This window comes from Podarcis raffonei, chromosome 4 (assembly GCF_027172205.1).
Source record: "Podarcis raffonei isolate rPodRaf1 chromosome 4, rPodRaf1.pri, whole genome shotgun sequence".
Lineage (NCBI taxonomy): Eukaryota > Metazoa > Chordata > Lepidosauria > Squamata > Lacertidae > Podarcis > Podarcis raffonei.
Window position 1 is genome coordinate 17809944 of NC_070605.1, and position 12054 is coordinate 17821997.

Genomic DNA, 12054 nt, shown 5'->3' on the forward strand with positions numbered 1-12054 from the left:
CAAGAGTGTATTATATGTATACTGGTGTTCTTTGAGACTTTCTTGTGCTGTGGATAACTGAAATGCTGAATAGCATGGTGTGTCCACTCTGTAGTACAGATTCTCCTGGAATGGCTCCTAGCTGAAGGGGAAAGGAGCACGATCCGTTGTGCACAGCAATGTGCCAGAGGTAACTGACTCAAAGAACAGTCCATGCCTGCTTTCCCTAAAGTTTGCTATGCTGAAGACAGCTATTCTGGTATAAATACTTTTTTACGAACTACTACAAAATAATCGGGACGCAGGTGGCACTGTGGGTTAAGCCACAGAGCCTAGGGCTTGCCGATCAGAAGGTCGGCGGTTCGAATCCCCACGACAGGGTGAGCTCCCGTTGCTTGGTCCCAGCTCCTGCCCACCTAGCAGTTCGAAAGCACTTCAAAGTGCAAGTAGATAAATAGGTACCGCTCCGGCGGGAAGGTAAACGGCGTTTCCGTGCGCTGCTCTGGTTCGCCAGAAGCGGCTTAGTCATGCTGGCCACATGACCCGGAAGCTGTACGCCGGCTCCCTCGGCCAGTAAAGCGAGATGAGCGCCGCAACCCCAGAGTCGCCCATGACTGGACCTAATGGTCAGGGGTCCCTTTACCTTTACAAAATAATCATCACAAGGGAGGATATTTTAAAATCTTACAAATTTAGGTCAGTGGCAGAGCACATGTTCTGTGTGCAGAAGATTCTAAAATTCTGCATTTGGTTAAAGTGGTGATGGCCAAACTTGGCCCTCCAGCTGTTTTGATACTACAGTTCCCGTCACCCCAGACCACTGGTCCTGTTAGCTAGGGATGATATGGGAGTTGTGGTCCCAAAACAGATGGAGGGCCAGGTTTGGCCATCACTGGGTTAAAGGATCAGGTCGCAGTCGTTAGAAAAGAACTCCATCTGAGAACCAAGAGAGCCACTTCTGGTCCGAGTAGGGAATACTGGACTAGGTGGAACTCCAGCTGTCTGGATCTGTCTGTTGCTATATGACACAGATAAGGATTCCATCAGTTCTTCACCCGGTTGCTTCTGAGATGAAATGTCCCTCTTCTACAAAGCTGGTGAAAATGCGGCAGCCCCAATGCTGAAAGTGTGGCCATCAAGCAAGTCGGCTCGCTCCCACAATTAAGGGGACCGGCGCAGCATGCGCACAAGCCGTACAACATGCTTGCACGCCGTGCAACATGCTGACGTCACTCATGCACGGGCGTGTGCGAGTGAGGGTGAGCATGTTGTGCTGCATGCACTTTTGGCCGCCGCAGAATTTTGAGGCAGGCCAGCCCTCTCCTTGAAAATTTTTGAGGCGGCCGTCAGCCCCCCCCCCCCGCCTCCGTTGATGCCCCTAGTGGCCACCTTTGATCTATAATAGTGTCTGGATTTTTTAAGCCAGTTCCTCAAATCAACTCTCCTCATCCATGGCGATTGGCCATGCTAGCTAGGGTTGATTGGAGTGGTAGTCCCCAACATCTGCAGGGCACGACTTTGGCTAGCCCTGCCTTCAACAAAAGCTATTCGGTGATGATCTTTTAATTAAGACTGCTCGATTTGTTCGTTTCCCCCACAAGGGCTTTGTTCTCGTAGGCACAGTATAATAAAGTAAAAGCGTTCTTATTGGAAAAAAGATTTAGACCAAAAGACTTTCACACCATCTCATATCCTTGTGATTGCCTAAAAAGATAATGGTCGCCAGGAGGATAGCAGCTTGCCTTTGGAGGCCTTTAAGCGAGGATTAATTAGAGATTAGTGTCAGGTAGGCAAGATACTGTCCTGGTTAATTGAATCTGCTGGACAATCCAGGCTGAATTTATGAACTGATATTCATCACTGCATATGAGCTTTCTGAAAGTACTGCCTTTGAATGTATGCCCATTTGCTTTTCTGTTGCGGGGGGTGGAATTGTATGGGATTATCTGAAATTGAAATGTCCTTCAAGCCGCTGCATAATTCATTAATGCCACCGCCTCCCTTCCCATGCCCATAGACTTCCCCCACCCACCCCTGGTCGCAGCAACCCTGTCTGCGCTGTGAGAATTTAATATTGGTAGCCTTAGAACGTTGTGTGTTATAAATACTAACATGAAGCTACCCTTCCCTTTATTTCTGCTCTCCTTCTCCCACAAGCTTCCATAGTGACTGTCATACAGCTTGTCAACAACGTAGTTGACAATATAGAAAATGAAGGTATTTAATCATTTTTAAAAACTATTTCTCCTGAATTGCCGCGTCGTTGTTTTTCCGTTTTGTTTTACTGTATGAAAAGCCGCAGCAGAAACTCATTAACTCACCCTAACTAGCCAGGCCGCAGCAAACGATTTCGTTTCACGAATAAGCAAGGTCTTTAAGGTGGGGAGGGGGGTGGCCTGGGAGGAAGGCAAGCAGTTCATTCTTATGACTTCTGTTGACATCAGAGAGTCAGTGTTTAGGATGAGAGTGGGTTTGGGGTTTGGTTCGCCCCACCCACCCCAACATGCAGTGTCTTTTGCAGTCCTGATGGTCCCAGAGGGATTACGTTGTCAGAAAGCGTTCCCAAAGAAAAAATGGATTTGACAAGATGCTGCGGCATCAGGCGCATTGCTAGCTTATCCAAAGCACAGTGACACCGTGGTAAATAAACAATACACGAAGAGCAAAGCTTCACGTTTTTGTGGAGCCAACTTGTTTAGCCAAATTTAGCCAATTTTTTAATGGGGCAGACCCCGCTTCCTCAAAAAGCGTAATTTAAATCACCTTGTAAAATAAGCCAATCATGCTGTCTTCTGCATATAGCTGGCAGAGACTGAGAAACAGTGGTTTGCCTAAGACGGAGCTGGGAAGCTTCTGGCCCAGAGGCCAAATGCAGTCCAGGCCTCTGTGACTGGCCCTTGGAACGCTCCCCAAGCCACACCCCCTCTCCCTAAGCCACACCTCCTCTCCCCAAGCCACACCTCCTCTCCCCAAGCCACAACCCTCACTAGCCCTGCTTTGCCCCCGAGTTTGTTTACCTGGCTGAATTTTGTCCATGAACTCTGATCATGCCTCTTGCTCTTATGGATGTGGTATATGGACAGGTGCATGTAGAGACCAGACTGCTGTGCAAATGAGAAAAATTGCAATTGTTGTTTCATCCACTTTTACCTCTAGCCCCTGCCCCTGTCAACCTTGGACTGAAAAAGCTTCCTCCCCTCTGGCTTCAGGCTACTTCATGCAGTTGTGTTAGCGGCGAGGTTTGAACCCAGGACCAGAAGTTGCTTTCTGTATCCCCCAGATACCAAACGTCCAATCCCAGATGCCTCTGGCTGCCAAAGATAACTTCAGCATAGTGCAAATCCTAACGCGGTGGGCAGGATTAAGAAGCTGGTATAGTATAGTCCAGCTGGAAAGAGCTTTGTTCTTTGTTAGGGCCATCTTCTGCAAAACTAGAGCCTTAGCCTGACGAATCTCTTTCGGACCATCTCAAGAAAGCTCCTTTAGAATTGGCTTTTATAGAAGCCGCTTCCTTTTAGGCTGAGGTCCCTGCCTTAGCATGGATATCCCGTTGCGCTGCTTCTCCCAGCCATGATAAGCTTTCCAGTTGCGATCACACCTGCTCAAAAGGCCTGATTTGGAAGCCGTTTCATCTTGGATGTCTGCCAGGTAGAGCATATGCTTTGAATGCAGAAGGCCTCGGGATTAATCCACAGCTTGTCCCATTGAATGGTCTCAGGCAGTACAGGTGGGAAAGAGCCTTGCTTGAAACTTTAAAGAGCTGACACAGTCAGAATAAATGATACTGGGCTAAGTGGACCAATGTTCTGGTTTAGCATAAAGGAGCTTTTTTTATTTAAATAATAATAATAAGAAGAAGAAGAAGAATAAGAATAATCTAGATTGCAGTTTTCTCTATTAACAAAATCTTTTCTTTCCCCCCCAAAGTCCCTAAGCCCAACTAGCAATCTTAAAAGTAAAAATGAACCAGGAGATCCAAGTAGGAATATTTGTTTGGAGGACCAGACCACCCTGGGATCTTTTGATAAAGGGCGGTATATAAATTGAATAAATAAGAATAATAATCCCCAGTTTAGTTTGAACCCGACCTCAGCTTGGGGCACAGCCCATGGGCCTGATGTGAAAAAAAGAAGTTTGATTAATTGGTTCTTTGCAAATTCCAGCATCCGTTGACCTGCTTTGCGCCTCCTGGACTAATATGCAGATCGAAGCACAGCTGTGTTTTAGATTTTTATTTTTGCAACGCAATTCATTCCATTTATTTTTTTATTTTATTTATTAAATTCATATGCCGCGTTTCCTCTGAGGATCACAGGGTGGTTTACAATATAAAAGCACAGGGATATATACCATAATAACAAACAAAACAATAACACACAAACCCCTCACACGCACACAGTTTAAAAGGCTATAGGTTATTTAATTAGCCAAAGACCAGGGAGAAGAGAAAAAGTTTTCATCTGGCACCTAAAGATTTGTAGTGAACCCACCAGGCAAGCCTCTCTGGGGAGAGCATTCCACAAACAGGGAGCCACCGCAGAAAAGGCCCCTTCCCATGTTGCCACCCTCTCATGGAGGGGGCAGGGTATGGGTCAGTTCATATGGAGAGAGGCGATCCTTGAGGTATTACAGTTCTGAGCTGTGTTAAGGCTTTATAGGTCAAAAAACCAGCACTTTGAATTGGGCCTGGGAACTATTTGGCAGCCAGTGCAGTCAGGCCAGAATCAGGAGTACATGCTTAAACCGCCTTGCCCCTGGCTGCTGAATTCTGCCCCAGCTGAAGGTTCTGAACCATCTCCAGAGGCAGCCCCATGTGTGACGTATTGCAGTAATCTAACCTGGAGGTTACCAGATCATAGATGACAGAAGTTAGGCTATCCCTGTCCTGTTAGGGGTATAGATAGGCCACCAGCTGATGGAAGGCACTCTGCGCCACTGAGGCCGCCTGAGCCTTAAGTGACAACAAGGGATCCAGAAGTACCTGCAAGCTGCGTACCTGATCCTTCAGGTGGAGTGCAACCCATCAGGATCAGGCCACCTCCCATCCATCTGGTCATGACTTAAAACAATACAGTGGTACCTCGGGTTACAGACACTTCAGGTTACAGACTCCACTAACCCAGAAATAGTACCTTGGGTTAAGAACTTTGCTTCAGGATGAGAACAGAATTCGCGCAGTGCCGGCGCGGCAGCAGCGGGAAGCCCCATTAGCTAAAGTGGTACCTCAGGTTAATAACAGCTTCAGGTTAAGAACAGACCTCCAGAATGAATTAAGTTCTTAACCCGAGGTACCCCTGTATGCATTTTTACACACTATTTTTAATAGAGATGCTTTTTGAGTGAAAACATTTTAGAATTGCAGGTTTAATGAGAAAATGCAATTAGAAATAGGTATCTCAATGTGAATTGCCCATGCACCATGTGTGTAAACGGGACAAAACCAATTTATGAAAGAAGACATTCAAGAATTAGGTGGCCATAGTCCCTGTAGTCTCTACAGCGAAATATTCTATAGTGTATTTGGGCGTAGCTCTGCATTTGATGGATCCACAAGACCTTGCTTGCATAAATCTTGCTTCAACGTGGGAAAGGAAGGGAAGTCCTTTTGAACTGCATGGTGGGCAAGTGAGGAGGTTAGTGAGGTTCTGCTGTGTAGCATAAATATAAACTGTCCATATAGGCATGCACTAAGACACGCGGTACCTCCGCGCTGAGTGGGGTATGGGCATAAAACCAGTGACCCAGAAACGGTCCTCGTTTCCGCTCAATGCAATGCTTTTGAGTCAGTTTTTTGTTTTGTTCTTTTGGAGCAGTCAGGGCCGGTTCAGACAGTGCTACCTGAGCTGTAACCACTGGTCACGAGAGAAAGGGTTTTCCTTCTGCCGACCATCTCGTTCGCCTCGTTTCAGTTCATCTTTCATTGCCATCAAAGCTCCTGTGTGCTGAAGGGAAAGGCGCAAGTTATCCTCACATAAGGACACAAACCAGTTGGTGCAGCAACACTGAAGGAGGGAGGTTCTTGTACAAATGAGGAACAGAGAGATTGAGGTTTTTTTGTTTTTGTTTTGCCAGGATTTTCCCCAGCTCAAATCCTGGCCAGAACCTCAGGTTCGCCAGCCGGGGCTTGAGGAATTTCTGCATCCAGGACAGCCCAGTTCTGTCGTGTTCCACTTCGGCCTTTATAATTAAGGAGAGCCTTTAAATGATAACCACAGGAGACGTGGTCCAAACAAATCACAAAATGCTACCTTCTGAAAGGATCCCATGCTTCACCAAGATTCTGCAGGGTTAGCGTTCCAGGAGGAAAGTCTTTTTCTCCCCGAAATAAATTTCACTGCAGTTGTGCCCCAACGACTGCTCCGTACCTTCTTTTAAAAAAACAAGAAAAAGTAAACTTCTGGGCTCCATAGTTGAAAAACATAGGGTTGCTTCCACCTAAGTTTTGTTAAGAGTAGAAATGAATTATCATGTCCATTACTTTCAGAAGGTCTGCCCTGAACAATTCGTTCAGGTCATATCTCCTGATAATAGTAAAAAAAGTCCTATTAGGGCTGCATCATAAGTACCCTTTTCTCCAAAAGGACAGTCTACTTTCTGGCTTCTTTCCATCCTATGCCTTTAAATCCCTCTTGCTGTTAACCTATTATGATAGGGTTGCCATATTCCAAACAGTAAAAGTCTGGACAGAAAGATTGGATGGGGGGCAAAGTTGTTGAGTTTTTCTAATTTTGCTCAAGGCTATTGGGCTGCCATACATCCGGATTTTCCCAGACATTTTGCCGATTTTCGTCCGGACACTGCTGCCAACTGCAGAATGGCAGCCCTATATTGGGATATGGTGGTGCTCATTATAATAATTTATAATAATAATTTATTATTTATACCCCGCCCATCTGGCTGGGTTTCCCCAGCCACTCTGGGTGGCTTCCGACCGAATATTAAAAACAATACCACATCAGACATTAAAAACTTCCCTAAACAGGGCCGCCTTCCGTTGTCTTTTAAAAGTAGAATAGTTGTTTATTGCCTTGACATCTGCTGGGAGGGCATTCCACAGGGCAGGCGCCACTACCAAGAAGGCCCTCTGCCTGGTTCCCTGTAACCTCATTTCTCGCAGGGAGGGAACCACCAGAAGGCCCTCGGCGCTGGACCTCAGTGTCCGGGCTGAACGATGGGGGTGGAGACGTTCCTTCAGGTATACTGGACCGAGGCCGTTTAGGGCTTTAAAGGTCAGCACCAACACTTTGAATTGTGCTTGGAAACATACTATTATCATTCCTGCAGAACAAACTGCACAGCTCAGCAGTACAGAGCAAGCTTTGCATGCGAAAGGTCCCAGGTTCAATCCCTGCCACCTCTAGGTAGGCTAAGAAAGACCACTGCCTGAAAGAAAGCCTGGAGAGATGCAATCTGCTAATAAGGGCTCATCCAGTCTTCTTTTCTTCCATGTTTCTAGGCATACATCTGGGCTTTAGAGCTCTTGTTTCCAAGCTGTATTTTTGGTTTTTTGTCCCAGTGCTTTCCCTGGGAAAGCCCACCTTTTACCACTGAAGCAGAGCGAATGGCTTTTCTGCGGATTGCCGTTTGCTCCAATTCAGGGTTTTCCTGGGTAAACCATGGGGACGAAAACAAACTTCCCAGACACAGAGCTTTCAAGTGCCTGGAATGTGTGGTGCAAAAGGAAGTCTGCATGAGCCCTAAGGCTAGATAACAACAACCTGGGCCAGCAGTCAGACTTGGTATCTGGAGCCGCCGAGATAGTGGGGTGGTTTCTGGGGACCTCCCTCACACCCTACCACTTACTGGGGTGGAGCAGGGTGGCAGCAAAGCTGGCACAGTGTGGGTGCACCAGTGGAAGCAAGGGATTGGCTCCACCAAAGTGCCCGCATGGCTCTGAGGTTGCTGCCACCTGCCTTACTCCATCCCAGTAAGTAACAGTGACTTAATTTTTGGGAGCGCAGCAGCACCCCACCATGGCGGCTTATCCTTAGCAGACCCTACGATAAAGGGAGAGAAGGAACCCAGGCTGTTTGCTTCCCCCGGCCTCATTCCACGCTCCATATGGAAAGTCTCCTCTTTCTAGCTAGGAGAGGGCTCTGTCGTATTTGCTTCCGGTGGCCCAATTGACTGCCTTTCTATTCTGTTCTGTTCAGGTTGTTATACCGTGCCTCTCACCGTGGTATCTGAGCGTACTTGGGCCCAGATTTGTTTGAACCGGCCCTGAGAATGGTAGATTCTTATTTTTTTTCTGTTTCACAGTGAGCAAGAGAGAGATAAAGCATACTTCACAAATTTTAAGAGAGAGGGGGAAAAACTGCATAGGGTTTTTTTGTTTGTGTTAAAGCTATGTGCTTGAGTCAGCTTTGCATGTTTGATTCAGATAACTATAGTCGTAATGATTAGACGTAAAGCGATTGTGACGATTGACTTCTGCCTAGAAAAATCAGATTTATTTGCTTTTTAAAAAGATAAACCTTAAACTGAAGCTTTGCTTAAAAGCGCTTTTCGTAATACTTTTCAGTCAGATGTGTTTTAGAAGCAATGTGAGATTTTTCTGCAATGTGCAGGCCTGAGAGTTTCCAGTGTTGCTTTTTCTCCCACTTTGTATTTAACAGTGACTGATATGGATCAAGGACAGAACTACAACAGAGGTGACGCATACCTGCCTGCTGCAATTCGTGGGAATGTGGAGGGGGGTCCCAAAGGCCGGTGTTTTAACACATTACTAATACACTCAGTTCGGCCTTCACCTTTTAGATCATGCTATGCCCATGTTCTGCATGTCTGAGCATGTATATATTTTGGGTGCCCAAGGCGGGGGAGGGGTGGCATTTTGTTTTAATTTTTCTTCCAGGGATTTGTTGGTTCTTTTTCATCTCCGCCTATTTATTTTGTGTGCCTGTGTAATTTTGCTTTCCCTCCCCAGACCAAGATCTTGGAAAAGAATGCAGCAGCAAGAGCATGCTGACTTCTATTAATGTATATATTTGCGTTCTGCGCTAACAGTTTGATGCTCACCTCCCATGCGTGGAACCTTATGTTGGGTTTTCAGCATTTTTTATTTATTTCTCAGACACTTCCTTTCTAACATAAACTTGGCTGTGTTGCATTGGTTGTCGTCGTGACGTTATATCGCTTCTCTCCACTTGGGCCAAAGCATGGTTGGCCAGGGTTTTAAAAAGCAAAACAACGGTGATGCATGCCAGCTATTTTTTGCATATACAGCTTCATTATGCTCAGACCCAGTGGGGATTTGCTTCATGCCGGGTGCATGCCATTGACCGCCTCTCTTCCAAGACTTATGCCTCCCTCCCCATTCACTGTGGGTTTGTTTCCTTCCGCAGCTTATCACTGGGACACCTCTGATTGGATGCCGAGCGCTCGACTATCTGACATTGAGGAGGTGCCCAATTATGAGACAACAGATGGCAGCTCAGTGCATCACGGGAGCACAAGGGAGCTGGAAACAGACTACTACCTTGGCGGCTACGATATTGACAGCGACTACCCTCCGCCGCAGGATGAGGAGTTTTTAAACCAGGACCAGTTGCCGCCTCCCCTCCCGGAGGATTACCCAGACCAATACGAAGCCCTTCCTTCATCCCAGCCGGTCTCCATGGCCGGCACACTTAGCCCGGATTGCCGGCGACGGCCACAGTTCCACCCGAGCCAGTACCTCCCTCCGCACCAGTTCCCCAACGAGATGGACAACGGCGGGTCTCAGACTGGGAACGAGTTTAGTACTTTTGGTGTTGGCCCAGGACCAAACGCAGAGAACAATAGCCTGGCCAAGAAGCCCTTGTCCTTACACAATTCCCTGGACGCATCGTCGTCTGACGTTTCTATGGGCTGTGGCTTTGATGACTCTGAGGTGGCCATGAGTGACTATGAAAGCATTGAGGAGCTGCGCCTTGACCACCACCACATTCACATTCCATTTGTGGAGACCCACCACCAGACCCAAGTGTGAAGGAGCCTCTTTTGTTGACGTCGTTTCTGTCATTTGGTCCCATTCATAGCATTAACTGTCAAGAAGGCTTTCTTTTCGCTGAGAAAAAAAATAAATAGATCTGTATATGGGGCAAGGTGGAAATATAGCATAACCCATTTTTAACCCTGTCGAGAAATCTGTGGTGACCATGTGCAAGGAGAGAGCAAATGGTTGCCTCCCAAAATTGGTAGTTGGAGAAGGCTCTCGATCCCTTGGAGTTGACGTTGGTTGCTTATTGCCAAGCATAGAGGTTCCCCATTGTGTGATGGCAGACTGAATTCTCCTCCAACCAGCTTTGTGGGGGATCATGCTATTAAAAGTGTTACAAGGCTGAAGCACTTGCAGTATTCAAGAAAAGCTGAAACTCATTTCCTGGATCCTAGAACTGTGGCTGCATGGGTCAAACTTGGGTGAAGTGAGAAATAAGGGTGAATTAGGTGCCAAGGCTGCTGCTGCAGCTGCACAAAGTAAATCTGAATTTTAAGGAGGGGAAAGGGACATCCTTTCCAAACCAATAGTCCATAATAAGATCCCTTTCTGCCATGTTATGGATATAGTTAAAGTGACTGCGTTTGTATTCTAAGAGTTGTTTCCAGTTTTAGCCCCACGCAGGGTAGACTTAAGCATCTAAGTTAGCTGTGTCTGTTAATTAAAGTGGATCTGATCTGCAGGTCGTAGTTATTCCTCCAGCCCCACAGCAAGAGGGGATTGAGAGATACTTTGGCACCATGTTGAGAAACTGAGTGGCGGGATATCCCATCTGCTGCAAACCATGTGGAATCTGCAACAATCACTGCATGCTCTCAGTTGAATCCAGTGGGTCACTGCGCCTCGGCTTGTGCACGATGGTGAGCTAACACACTGCCAGACCAACTCCTTAGTAGCAGTCGGTGCCTTGATCTCCTCAAATGAGGATGACATGTACTTAAGACCATACTGACCATCCTGTAGTTCCAGGAAAGAAGGAGGATTGGGGCAGGAGTAAGCAGCAGCTGCAGAAAAACTCCAGCCACTGCACAGCAGTGAAAGGATTCGGGAGCCCTGCTCTCCTTCGCACTTGGCCACTCTGCTGAGAGGCGCTCCAAGGATGCAGGATTTGCAGTTCTTCAAGGAACTCTGCTGAGCAGCTGCTTCTGCATCCCACACGTGGTCTGTGCAAAAACAACCCCAAGGCATCCACACTATTTTTACTTATTTATTTTGGTGTGTTCGGTCCCTTGCGACCCACTTTAGACTTTTTGGGATTCATCACCACTTTTTGTTCATCCACGTGCTCTCTTAAAAAAACGGTGGGGAACTAGAAAATTGTGGCGGTCTGGGGAAGTGTTCCCCAGCCATATTTGCATCCCCGGCTTTAATGATGCAAAAAGGGAAAGGGGTTGTCGTCTCTTAAAATAATTTTTATTTATTTTATTTTGCCTATTTACAGTTTAAAGGTGGGAGGGGAAGCCACTCTCCCTTTACTAAGAGAATTCAGCCAGCCAGGAAGGGTACGGAATGAATAAATCATTCCCCCTGGAGTGGAGTCACGGATGAATAGATGCCCTAACAGGTTTTTCATGCCCCTGCCTTATCCGAGTTCCCCGTCAACAGGACGTTAAATGAGTGTTCCCAGTGCTTCCCTTCCATGAACTGGGTTTTTTTTCTTTCTTCTTTTCTGCTGACTGAACCGAATTTCATCGTTTCAGCTTTCATTAAGCTAATCAGCAGCCAGTTCTTTCTGCCACGAGAAATATTGTTCATAAGCTGCCACCCAGCAGTCAAAATGGTTAAAAGCAACAAGAAGGAATAAACAACACAACTGCCATGTAACACTTTTAATAGCAAAGGGACTCTGAAATCCACATCGTGGAGCTCGTAATTCAATGTTTACTGCCCCTTTCCCCACATTCTCTTAAGAGCATCATCGCAAAGATTTGTACCGCAGCAAACATTCTGGATAGAGCACCGAGACATCTGTTAAAAATGGGTTTTGAGCCAAGACAAATATATCACCCATATGAATATTTTGATAAATATAGGCCTGTCCATACTTCCTGTTAAATTTATGGACATTTTTCTTGGTTTCCCCTAAGAATATCATG

General features: G+C 46.5%; 1 protein-coding gene across 8 annotated transcripts in view; it reads left to right on the top strand.

The window, feature by feature from the left end:
• Positions 1-10093, top strand: part of FAT3 (FAT atypical cadherin 3) — a 450775-nt gene extending 440682 nt beyond the window's left edge. For 4 of the 8 annotated variants that reach the window (XM_053385580.1, XM_053385571.1, XM_053385574.1 and 1 more), the window contains 3 exons: positions 2137-2196; positions 8595-8630; positions 9324-10093. In XM_053385580.1, coding sequence (XP_053241555.1) covers positions 2137-2196; positions 8595-8630; positions 9324-9949 — 722 coding nt within the window. In that variant the 3' untranslated portion in view covers positions 9950-10093. Of the gene's footprint in view, positions 1-2136; positions 2197-8132; positions 8209-8594; positions 8631-9323 lie in introns of all 8 variants that reach the window. The other 4 variants (XM_053385575.1, XM_053385577.1, XM_053385578.1 and 1 more) reach the window with 3 other exon arrangements.
• Positions 10094-12054: the final 1961 nt, after the last annotated feature.